Here is a 12,165-nt window from a genome sequence, read left to right as displayed (position 1 = left end):
AAGCTCAAAAGACTCTAAAAGGGCTGAGGAAAGCAGGCAAAAATATCTCATAATAAGGCTCCATATTTATATTATCTATAACATGGCTCGACAGAGCTTGCTTACCTCAATTGTGCAGAGACTCGAGAAGGGCAAGATATTGTAATGGTTCGCCTGGCTGAATTTTACAGTGCTAACAATTTGTAAAGGCAGGCGAGCTGTGGACTAGGGGTGAAATATGAAGGCTTTAGTGCTGGGCCCCTGGCTCTGCGTTAATAATGGTGGATGAGCTGCAAGTGGAGGCGAGAAGAAGTGCACTGAAAGAACCTCAGATTTAGAAACAGAACTTTAAGCCTGCACAAAAAAAGGTTTAAACCTCCAATTTTCTGGATGTTTTGCACACAGTTATACCCATAATTCTTATGCCACATATGGAGCTCCCTGGACAGGCTTGCTGGCTTTACAATCCTATGGAAACTCATGCTTGTAACAAAATTGGGTTTCTAAATCTTGGCCGACATAATTCACGTCTTCCCGAGCTTTCAGAGCAAGAGGATGTACAAATATTTTGACACACCACATAATGAAAGAAGCAGCAGCAGTGGAAACAAACCACTTTCTGAATTCCGCCTTTAGCAAGAGTGGGATTATTTTCAGTTCGCCAGAAACATTAAGATTAGCTCAAGCTGTGAGTAATGGTTCCAGGCATTAGGGGAAAAGAAATAACGCCAGTGAAACCAAGAGGAGAACACATAGCAGTTTACAACTAGACGGCATCAGCCATACTAGACTATGAATTGTGGGAACAAAACTAAATCAAGCCTTTAGCAAACATGATATATGTGGCACTAATGATCACATGATGTATATACACCACAGGCATTGCTAATGACATACTATATGATTCAGTCTTAAAAAATAGATATTTCAGACTATTTCATGCCATCAACTAAAGTGAAAATGGACGGGATTGATTTGAAATGCAAGTTGCAGGAGTATCATTTGCCTACAGTCTGTTTTGATGCAGTATAATTATATAACAAACAAAATTATAGCCATAATTGATTTCCCTAGTGAGGATATTGTGTCATATGAGTGCAGGTCTGTCAAATGCATCTTGTTTGACAAACTGACCATCTGTTATATTTGCTTATATGTTAAAAGGATAGATGATCCAAAAATAAAAATTCTTCATCATTTACTCACCCATACACTCTTAAAAAATTAAGGTTCCAAAGGGGGTTTTTCACTGAGATGCCATAGAAAAAAACCATTTAAGGTTCCCAAAAGAACCTTTCAGTTAATAGTTCTTAAAAGAACCATTTTTCTTATTGGGAAAACATTTTAATAATCTAAAGAACCTTTCTCTGCTCCAAAGAACCCATGGTGCAATAGATGTTAAAGGTTCTACATGGAACCATCAATGCCAATAAAGAACTTTTATTTTTAAGAGCGCATGTCGTTCCAAAACTGTATGACTTTCTTTGTTCTGCATACCACAAACTTTGAATTTTTGAAGAATGTTTTTGTCCATACAATAAAAGTCAATGGGGTACAAAAACATCTGTATGTTTTATGTATGGACTAAAACATCATCTTGTGAGTTCATGCAGAAGCAAGTGAGTAATACAGTTTTGGAACAATATGAGGATTGAATGACAGTAAATAATTATTTTTGGGTGAATGATCCCTTAAAGTAGAATATTTAAAAGCAAAAAGCAGCACACTCCTCTCCAAAAGAGAGGGAAAACATGCCAAAATCGGCCAGAGATTGTCACACAAACAATGTGGGAGAGAAATAAACCAGCACAATGCAGAGGATTTTTTTTTATATGTCTCAATTCTATGAAGAAGCTCCCCATGGGGATAGTTTTTGGTCTGAAGTCAGTGCATCTGGAAGCGGAGGGTTTCCCTACATACCACAGCATACTGGTTTTGATCTGGAAGCTGAGGGCTTCCCTATATTCCACAGCATACTGGCCTATCACATTCTATGTTTATCTGAAACAGGTGGGCTGCCTCTGTAGTGAGAGTAGGAGAGCGTTTCCATGAGAACTGTGCCTGCTAAGTATTCACAGCCAGTATGAAAACTATGTGGCGCTTACTACTAGTTATGCGGAGCCAGAGCGAAACATTTAAGAAGGAATTGTAGCTATATGCGTACAGAATAGTAACTCAGTTGAACCGTTTTAGTACATGAGTAAAGTCAATCTTACCTGCTCTGACAGACAGACGTACGTTAACAGAGGTTCATTTTGTTGAGTAGCTCCTGTATAGGCTGAGAAAAATTTGTCAAGCAACTTTGCACCTGAAAAAAAAATTATGTATGTTTAAATGAGGAATGTCTATATAATCTTTAATAAATGTGGGATGTCTGAACGTGATAGTTTCTTTTCATAGAATCGTCAGTAACCTGAAAACATGGAGGCTGCGGTCTGTTACTCGCTAGGTTTGTGTATATTAAACCTCGCGACTGGTTGGTAACAATTAATAATACTGTATTCGTTACATTATAATGTGGTGTGGTGAGTAAATTCGTTGTACTTACAAAGACGGTGTGTGTATTCCGGTGGACTCCAACACTCGCTGTTGACTTGCTCTTCTGTAGTTCGGCTTAATTCACAGTGAATGCGCTCGGTGCGCGCGGCTCAAGTCTCCATGGAGCAGCGGTGATGCGCGCGAGCTATACAGCGGTGGCGTTCATGATTTGACAGTTCAGACAACGAAAACAACTAACATAAACACGCACAATCCAATCAAGTTGTAGACTCGAGGCCAGGCTGATTTAAGAAACTGTATCTCGCGGCGAGACACAAGAGCGTCTTACGTTCAAGACGAGACGTGACTTAAAACCGAATTCGAATAAAAAAGTAACCGACGAAAGATATTCGAGATGTTTAGTAACACCAGCTACAGCCCATTCACATAATTCCAAACACTAGAAAAATGCCTAAAATAAAAAGCCTGCTTCCAGCAATGGAATTTTAGGGAAAAAGGAGAGTGCTGAAAAAAAAATAGGCTTTGTATAAAAAAGCGGAGATTATATTATACAGTGGAGGGAAAAGAGAAAGAGAAAGGGGAACGTATTAGGAGAATGATCAGAGCCGCACATGGACGTGTGGAGCCAGAGGGAGTGAATGAGAAGATGCTAACTATACACTCGCATCAGCATCAACATCAGCCTCGCCATGCGGATGGAGGAGAGGAGACGGGCGGAGTATGCTGGAAAAGGTCATATGGAAATGAACACTGTTTCTTTTTTCAGCGAATGGGATTGTGCAGAAGTCCGAGACATGGTGCGAAAAGCAGCGTTTTTTCAGCAGCGTGGACTGCAGAAAGAGGGGAGGGGACATTGTGCTACAACGCGTGCAGGTTTGCCGGAGTGTCGCTAGCAGGCAGAGCGAGCCAACACTGGACGACAATTCATCAAATTGGCACTGATGTTGCATAGACATATTAGAAATGCTAATTACGTTGGCTAGAGTGTAAAAACACGTGCACATTAGAAGGGCTAAATCAATTTTGTACCCTCTGACCCCTCTACTGGTGGCACTGATTCCATAATGACACTTTGCAAACAATAACTGTAGTGGTCCAAAGGTGAGCAGCAGTTTTATTGAATCACTTGTCAGTAATAAGAATCACAAATTGAATCACTTGTATGTAATAAAAAGTTAGCATCTAGTACATTTTCTTCAGTTTTTTTCCCCGTCCCAATTCATAATGTTTGAATATAAAAATATCTTCCTTTATAGGTTGACGAATAAAGAGGGTGATTTGAAGAACTCCATTTCGGCACTTCTCTGTTTTTACATTAATTAAAATTACCTGAAGGCAAAGTCTCTGGCTGTGGAATTAAATTCCCATGCTGAGAAAAAAAAAGCCTAAACTGGTTCACTTGTCTTAGCTGGTTTCTCATTCTCCTGGTTGGCTGATTTTATAGGGTGTTGGCACTTTTAAACTTTTATGCCATCTCTGGACCAGTTTGGCCAGGCTTGTTAGGCAACTAAGGCCAGCATATCTGGTTTAAAATAGTGTTTTATTTTTTTTTATTTAACATTTATTTATTGCAGCACTGTCACCGCAATGAAAACACAAAAATAACAGTACTAACAATATAATAAAAAGTAGTAGGACCCTTCATTTTTATTACTCTGCAAGGACCTCAAACATGTGTCCATCCAGGATGCTGTCAATGTTCGCTATCTACATCTTTTGCCAGCTGCAAAAACATTATCTATCTTTTTCAAATTCAATGCAAGTTTGTATTCACAAATTCAGTTGGCAAATTGGCTGCATTATATATTGTTTTTACCCGTTTTTATGTATTTACATCAATTTCACTAAAGCACCTGCAGAATGCTCATTTGGATGTGCACATCTCTGTGTTTGTGTTTTAAAAGAGCCATACTCTGTCAGTCATTCACAATGGGAAAAACATGGCAGAGAACTAAAACTGCTAAGTCAAATGTGAATATCCAACTCACAAAAAGTGAGCCTTCACGTTATATGTCTATGACAGGAATAACATGATATTTATCAAGCAACCATTTCTCAATTTTGTTCCTGCAAGAATGTCTTAATAGCTACAAAAAGAAATTGACCTGCATGTACAACAGACACGGACATTCTACAGCCATATATACTTAGTAAAAATATCAGATATTTAACATATGCAGTAAAAATACACAGTAATGGGTCCTAATAACATATTTCTGTGTTCTGCAGGCATGAGTCAAACCAAAGAAATAACCAACTCCTTCTGTTGACTCAACAAAGATCTCTTCTGCCATCTACAGTTCAAACGGAGAAAATGCACATTGTGACCACAATTCTTGAACAGAAATTACACCAAAAAAAATATAAATGAATACAAGTGTTAAATAATTTTCAATTAAGTCAGTATAATAAACAGCAAATCATTCAGGGTAAAGACCAATAATAAGTACTCTCCATAATAAATTAATTAAAATTATAACTGAACAAAGCATATACTGTCTCTGTATAAAGACTGATGTTGTTACACGGATAGCAACACCAACTAAATTGCACTGTTTTGAACTCCACTTCATGCAAACAAAGTTAAACGAAGAGTTTCTTTTGCAAATTCTCTCGCGGCGGCTGCATCCTCTTCCGCGAGACTGGGGCCCGGATGAGGTAAACAAGTCACGGGACAGTAAAGGCTCGCGAAACCCATCGCAACAGTGACGTTACATCAGAGAGCGCCCAAAACACCTTAGCAGCGGGCTGCGATTGGCTGATCGAAGAAGCCGAGAGCGCTCTGATTGGCCGAGAGCAGAGAGCTACTGTAAACGACCAAGAACAACAATATCCGAGCCGAAATGAGATCATACACACTGTAGTGATAACAACAACCGGACTGGAAATTTGCCACTCTACTGCTTGCGGCGAGAAGACAATCATTTCGACTAAATGTCACGAAAAACGGGATCTTTTTTCCATTATTTTTGGCCGACGACGTTTTCAGATGAGCACGACTCAACCTTAGAAATATGAAACTTATATAAAGTAGCAATTATAGTTATTGTTGTTGTTTGGGTGTGTCACATGCCATGAGGCAATCAATATATGTTGAGAACTGGAGAAGCAACTCTTAATCGTACTGGAGATAAGAAGGAATAGCATCTAGTGCCACTGACAACTGAGACGAGCACATTCATATCTATTGTCCTGGAATTCGTCCAGATCCACAGGTATGTATTTAGGAAAACCAGCGAATGCTAGTCTCAATTTTAAGAAATTCATCTAACAGTCAGAGTTGATCATTTAATACCAAATAATATTAGATCATTAATTGTTTTATCCCCTTTAAATTGCAATATTAATATCATACTATTCTCTAATCACCAGCTCTTACAATGGATAACACATTGCATGACCATCAAGATGATTCCAGCACCTGGAATGACAAAAAGAAAGGAAGAGAAGAGACAATCAAAAACCAAGGACAACATCAGGATCAAACCTTGCCAAACATTTCTCCTCAAGGTGAGAGCTTCAGAGAACCACACTAGCCATTAAACAGGTCAGAGTTTCAGGATATTCATCATAGATTGACCTAGATTTAACGAATGTTTCTGTTAACATGTGACGACGTGCTTTTGCAGGGCGTGTGCGGCTCTATTCGGAGTCTCAGGTGTATACGGTGAGCCGCTGGCAGGAAGCAGAGCCCCAGGATGGAGCATTGGCGGAGGAGAACGGAGGAACGGGAGATGGACTTCCATTCAGAGGTCGTTCTCAATCTGCTCCTGCTGCGCTGTGGAAAGCAAAGAAGTACGGGCGACAGCTGAGGAGAATGAGCGATGAATTTGACACATGGCTCGACAAAGGGGTGAGCTTGCTATATGGTACACTGAATGCATTTCTATTTAATAGACTTTAAACTTAGTATTAAGTCGTTTCGTTGTTCCTAGGAGGTCAAAAGAGCGAACAGCCAGAAACAGACCTACCGAGGATGGTTCTCGTTCCTCTGGAGTCCCAAAGAAGAGGAGGGCAGAGAATGAAGTAGTCATGCTTTAAACACCATAATAACAGTTACCAGAGAGCTGCACTCAGATGAAGGCTGGTCTGATCACCATCATGGCCTTTTTGTCAATCAATGTGCTCAAGCTAGTACAAAACCAATCTGAGAGAATGGTATACCTCTGCAATAACGTACGTTTATATAAAGGAATTGTCAGTGTTAATTCAATTTGACAATCTTAAGAGGGACAATCTCTTCTAAAATATTACAGTTCATTGGACAATCTTGCTATATACTGATTCAAAAAATGAAACTATTTAAAAACTATTTATTGATATGTATTAAATTCATATTTGACAAAGAAATGTGTTCTATGATGTATTTTATAGATGGATATATAGATGTGCGTTTTGTTGTACTAAAGGCTGGAGCTGTTGCTTGCAAAATGTAAATATAATTCAAGGACTGTGACACTGGATAAAGTCAGTTGTGTGAAGTACAGGTTAGTGATGGTAACAATAATACGGGTAAGGTTATTTCAGTTAATTTGTTGCTGCATCTCAGGTTTGTTTTTTAATGCCAAACTGTTGTGGTGAATAACTAGTAAGATTGGATGAAATCAATTGTTCTGCCATCTCTTTAGATATGTCACCAGGAAAACAATTCCTCACTGCCTTTCATGTACATATTTCTTGATTGTAGAGTTGTCTGTAGTCTCTATTGGATTTTTTCTTTTTATATTCCATCTGCTGGTCTTGTATGTAAAACAACATTCAATTTCTGCCAAACGTATGTGCAGATGAACAACACAAGTTCTGTTTCTGTACTATCAGCCTTGATGATACTTTCATTCCTGTTTCAAGCTTCTTGTACATATTTATACTCGTTACCATAGATTGAGTAATGGATGAACTGTTTAAATACTTTTTAAAACAATCACAAGTTTTGATCTTTTTTCTATAATTTTGTGGTCAAAAATAAAAGATTTTCTGGCTGAATTTAGTGTTATGTTATTTGGTCAAAGTGTCCATGATAAAGAAGACAGGCAAATCTTTGTATTAATCTTTGTTTTTTTTGTCATTAATTCAAATATTAATTTTTGGTGGGTCACCACCTTATACAACCTAAATTAACCATGCACATAAAAAGGTGAATTATGCATAAAAATACATCGTATCACCATATTTTTGACTTTTAATTGAAAAAAAAAAAAAACGTAATTCACATGCTCATCAATGGTGTATTCAAGTCATTGCATGTAAAAATTGCATTTTTATTTATTTTTAATACTACTAAAGCAAGCATCACATCATTGACTCTATTTACAATGATAATTTAATTTGCTGGATTTTACATTTATTTTGCCTTGGGATCAGTAAAGAAATTGTTATATGTTCAGGCTTAAGCTATTTTGCTAGAGTCTCGTTTACAAAACCTTGTTCCACAGTTCAAGGCATCCAGCCTCATTATATCCATCTCACTTAGCTGGAAGTCAAACACCTGTGCATTCTCCTGCACTCTGCACGGCTGCGAGGACCGAGGCAGAACTGAGATGCCTTGCTGCACAGCCCACCTCAGGAGAACCTGGGCAGGGGTCCGACCACAGCTCCTCACTATATCCAGTACCTCAGGCTCCCTCAGGAGAGCTCCTTTACCCAGCGAAGAGTAGGCTTGGAAGTGAATGCCTGTCTCCATACATAATTCCCTCAGTTCCCTCTGAATCAGCTTCGGTTGACACTCAATCTGAAGAACCGCTGGGGGGATGCGGCAACTCATGAGCAGCTCCATAATGTGCTTTGCAGTGTAGTTTGAAACCCCTATGGCCTTGAATCGCCCGCTGGCGTAGAACTTCTCTACGGCCGCCCAGCTTTGCGCTCGATACTCTGAATGACGAGAATCCCCTGGGTCAAGACCCTCCACCCCAGGCCAGTGCACTAGATAGAGGTCGATGTATTCACAGTCTAGTTGCTCCAGACTCCTCAGGCAGCCTTCCTTTGCCCTCGGCCCATGGTCTAACGGGGCAAGCTTGCTGATAATGAACACATCTTCACGGCTTAGGCCATACTTGGGCAGCAGCTCTTTGAGGACTTGCCCTAGATGTGCCTCATTTCCATAAACTGCACCTGTGTCAAAGGCTCTGTATCCAGCTTGAAGTGCAGAACTGACAGATTTTTTCAGCTGCTCATGGTCCTGGAGCTTGTATGTGCCCAAACCCAAAAGTGGCATTTGCACTCCTGACATCAACGTAACTGATGGTACTATCATTTTTATAATACTACAAACAATTCAGCCCCGAAAAAAACATAAAAATAGTGTTTTTTAAAGAAATTCTGCCACTTTTTAAAATTATTTGGTTGGTATTACATTAAAATCACGATATAGAAAGTAATGACAGCTCTTTTCTTCTGTATTGTGTATTCGAGGGACATAAATTATTGAAAAAGATCAAATGCAGGATGGGTTCTTGGTTCTATCCATTGGTTCAACTGCAAGAAAGGAACAGAGTTTAAGATGACTAAATGAGAAGTCTGTTGCTCCTCTAAAAGATTGTTATAACATTTTATTGGAAATTATGAGGTAAAAAATATACAAAGATGAATTGTACACAACAAGATCAATAACTTGTAGCTTGTGGTTTGTAAATTCTGAGAAGGTAGATTTATTTATTTATTATTTTCCTGACCTTGTATCTTTGGCTTGCTAATGAATTTAAGTTTAAATTTGCTAACTAAAGACCAACTATGCTTAAAGTCATGAAGGTTAATAACTCACCACTTAATCTTAAGAATGAATGGAGATATTACTATAAGACCTACAACTCCATTAGCCGCTTTATATTAAATAATGATAATCATGCATACATAAAAGTTATATAATCAGACTCTTAGAAATGTGAGCAATGAATGTTTGCGTATTACTACGTGTACTAGTAACTTTGTTTTAAGTTAATTAAAAGTTTATACTCACGCACGTAAAAGAGCTGACTGGAGAGTCAGAACGCTGTGCAAATTCAAACACAAAGCGCGCCAAATTGCGACAGGATCCGCGTGCTCTTACAGCACGTGACGCCGTACATCCGCTTTCCTGAAATGAGATGATGGATGCAGGATTTCTTTTCGGGCAGCAGAGGACGCTTTTATTGACGCTGTGGTAATTTGAATGGTCAGTTACTCTTGTATTGTGTGTGTGTTCGGGGAAAATGGGGGTAGGGACGATTGCAGAACTGCAGAAAATAGCTGGGCAATGAGGTAAACAAATCCACGACACAGGAAAATGATTAAATAACCAGCATGTTGCCTTTATTCACGGATATGAGAAGCACATACATGGAAATGAGCATTAGTGAGCATTAAAGCAAAATATGAAACACTTCATCAAAGTTATTTCCATTGTAAGATACTATACATTGTATTTATAGCATTCTCATATGTGACCTTGGACCACCAATAAAGGTACATTTTTCGAAATTGAGATTTATACATCATCTGAAAGCTTAATAAATAAGCTTTCCATTGATGTGTGGTTTGTTAGGATAGGACAATATTTGGCCGAGATACAACTATTTGAAAATCTGGAATCTGAGGGTGCAAAAAAAAAAAAAAATCAAAATACTGAGAAAATCGCCTTTAAAATTGTCCAAATGAAGTTCTTAGCAATGCATATTACTAATCAAAAATTAAGTTTTAATATATTTACAGTAGGAAATTTACAAAACATCTTAATGGAACATGATCTTTACTTAATATCCTAATGATCTTTGGCATAAAATAAATCAATAATTTTGACCCATACAATGTATTTGTGGCTATTGCTACAAATATACCCAAGTGACTTAAGACTGGTTTTGTGGTCCAGGGTCACATATTATATACGGCAGATTATGGAAAAACTGTCGAAAGGTGAGAAAATGCCACATTAGAACCCTAGAGATTGTGCATTTCTTTTGGATAACTTTGTTGTTCTTTAAAGGTTATAGTTCTGAATCTATTAACTTCTTATAGTGCTCTTCTGTGTACTAATAGACCAGGGCCCGTATTCACAAAACATCTTAAGGCTAAAAGTAGCTCATAACTCGCCTATTTAGGAGAAAATCTTTAAAATAATGGGCGTCAGTCCTAAATTTAGGACGCCTACATTTTCGCTCTAAGAGTATTTCACAAAGCGTTTTAGCACTAAAACTAACGTTAGCTCCTAAATCTGTGAAACGTTAGGAGTAGTGAAGAGGACTCCTAAGTCACTAAAACCAAGCCACAAACTATCCTAAAATGGCTGTTGCCGGCAATCTGCCTTGGAATGTAAAAATTTTAGAAACATTTGATGATAATGACCTTTTAAAAAGGTATCGCCTTTGGTTTTGGAGGTTACCCCAACTCCTAATTTAACTTTGATTATATCTTTGTTTTCATTTAAGCAGCACTATGTAACTTTTGGCGCTCTAGCGGTTAATAAACAGAACTGCACACATCCCGCGGAAGAACATTCCAACCGGAGCTACTTCTTTAAGTTTATGTCTATGGCGATTCACGCAGGTATGTGTTACTCCGCAGCGGTGACGACCCGACCAGGCTACAATAGTCCAAATATAAGTACTTCTTACAAGTGTACCGTAGTGATTCGGAATAAGACAAAAACACGGTTTGGAAGATTAATTCATGATGTACTCGCTCATTATATACATTTTTTGCAGATTTTGAACAGAAAAAGTTACATAGTGCTGCTTTAACCAGTTGGGCAAGAAGTAACAGCTGTTCTTGCGTTCAGTTTTTTTTTGTTTTGATGTTTTTATGTCTTACTATCAGTCATGATTATTCTACTCTGCTAATTAAAAGGCTGTTTATATGCATATCCGCTAATAGTTTATGAGAAGCACACATGTAAGAGACTGACAATTAACTGAACATATACTTGTTTAATTAGAGACATTTAGTCTGCATTTTAAAATCTTTATTTGAATGTGGCAGTTATCATCATTTTTAAACCTTTATTTGAATATGGCAACTTAATATTGCGCTCTACAATATTTCTATGAATAAATCTCTGACAGACTATCAGCCAATCACTGTGTGCATAGCTTGACATCACCCATAGCAACGAGGTCAACCCCGCCCTTATTCTTAGCTTAAAGGGGTCATATGATGCCCATTTTCCACAAGTTGATGATTCTTTAGGGTCCTAATGAAAAGTCCGTAACATAGTTTGGTTAAAATTTCTCAACGGTAGTGTAAAAAAACCCCCACCTTTTTTTACCCTGTCAAAAACAGCCGGTTTTTGTAGCATTTTCTTTTAAATGTTAATGAGCTCTGCTGACCCCGCCCCTCTCTTCCGAGCTGCTTTTAGAGACTGTTTACCGTTTACTTTGGCCGCATTCATCGTGAAACTTGCTAATTAGCACATTATTAGGAAAGGCGATTTGCAAAGATTCATTACAAAACATTATACTCACTTCTTCTGTAGATGAGGATGGATCATGAATGATTCGCGCGAACATAGACGGGTTTATGTAGATCGGGGGCGCATTCCCTTCAGAAACAAATAATCCACTGCGTCTTCTGCGGCTCAGATGTCGGGAGTAAATGACGACTGCTATGTTCATTATTACATCCAACAACAGAACACCTCAATCGCTTGTTAGGAGTCATTCTTGTCTACATCTGCTCCAGCGGTGAAACAATGGCGGACTGATGACAGCTCACTCAGGGTGG

General features: G+C 38.4%; 3 protein-coding genes across 5 annotated transcripts in view; 1 reads left to right on the top strand and 2 right to left on the bottom strand.

Moving 5' to 3' along the window:
* Positions 1-2,658, bottom strand: part of LOC107700014 (sodium/calcium exchanger 1-like) — an 83,413-nt gene extending 80,755 nt beyond the window's left edge. The window contains exons 1-2 of one of the 2 annotated variants that reach the window (XM_016501501.1): positions 2,528-2,658; positions 2,196-2,287 (exon numbers count right to left, since the gene is read on the bottom strand). The gene's annotated coding sequence lies outside the window, so the exon portion shown is untranslated. Of the gene's footprint in view, positions 1-105; positions 145-2,195; positions 2,288-2,527 lie in introns of those variants that run through there. The other variant, XM_016501502.1, reaches the window with a different exon arrangement.
* A 2,571-nt stretch (positions 2,659-5,229) lies between these two features.
* Positions 5,230-7,461, top strand: LOC107699975 (bcl2-associated agonist of cell death-like). The gene is made up of 4 exons (XM_016501437.1): positions 5,230-5,693; positions 5,851-5,988; positions 6,108-6,331; positions 6,414-7,461. The coding sequence occupies exons 2-4, from the start codon at positions 5,859-5,861 to the stop codon at positions 6,501-6,503; spliced, it is 444 nt and encodes a 147-aa protein (XP_016356923.1). The 5' UTR covers positions 5,230-5,693; positions 5,851-5,858; the 3' UTR covers positions 6,504-7,461.
* Positions 7,462-7,706: 245 nt separating this feature from the next.
* On the bottom strand, positions 7,707-9,611 carry LOC107700013 (uncharacterized oxidoreductase YtbE-like). 2 transcript variants are annotated; one of them, XM_016501500.1, is made up of 2 exons: positions 9,435-9,611; positions 7,707-8,949 (listed from the first exon to the last, which is right to left on the bottom strand). In XM_016501500.1, the coding sequence occupies exon 2, from the start codon at positions 8,726-8,728 to the stop codon at positions 7,865-7,867; it is 864 nt and encodes a 287-aa protein (XP_016356986.1). In that variant the 5' UTR covers positions 8,729-8,949; positions 9,435-9,611; the 3' UTR covers positions 7,707-7,864. The 2 variants fall into 2 exon arrangements, with proteins under 2 accessions (XP_016356986.1, XP_016356984.1); XM_016501498.1 differs by having other exon boundaries at positions 9,431-9,610.
* Between the last annotated feature and the right edge of the window lie 2,554 nt (positions 9,612-12,165).

The sequence above is a fragment of the Sinocyclocheilus anshuiensis genome, unplaced genomic scaffold (genome assembly GCF_001515605.1).
Source record: "Sinocyclocheilus anshuiensis isolate Anshui unplaced genomic scaffold, SAMN03320099.WGS_v1.1 scaffold1023, whole genome shotgun sequence".
Taxonomy (NCBI): domain Eukaryota; kingdom Metazoa; phylum Chordata; class Actinopteri; order Cypriniformes; family Cyprinidae; genus Sinocyclocheilus; species Sinocyclocheilus anshuiensis.
This window is presented reverse-complemented; position numbering and strand designations above follow the sequence as displayed.

Coding starts and splice junctions, on each gene's coding strand:
- LOC107700013 (XM_016501500.1), bottom strand. CDS start 8,728: ATGATAGTACCATCAGTTACGTTGATGTCAGGAGTGCAAATGCCACTT.
- LOC107699975 (XM_016501437.1), top strand. CDS start 5,859: ATGGATAACACATTGCATGACCATCAAGATGATTCCAGCACCTGGAAT. Junction 5,989..6,107: donor GCCAAACATTTCTCCTCAAG/GTGAGAGCTTCA, acceptor GTGCTTTTGCAG/GGCGTGTGCGGCTCTATTCG. Junction 6,332..6,413: donor ACACATGGCTCGACAAAGGG/GTGAGCTTGCTA, acceptor CGTTGTTCCTAG/GAGGTCAAAAGAGCGAACAG.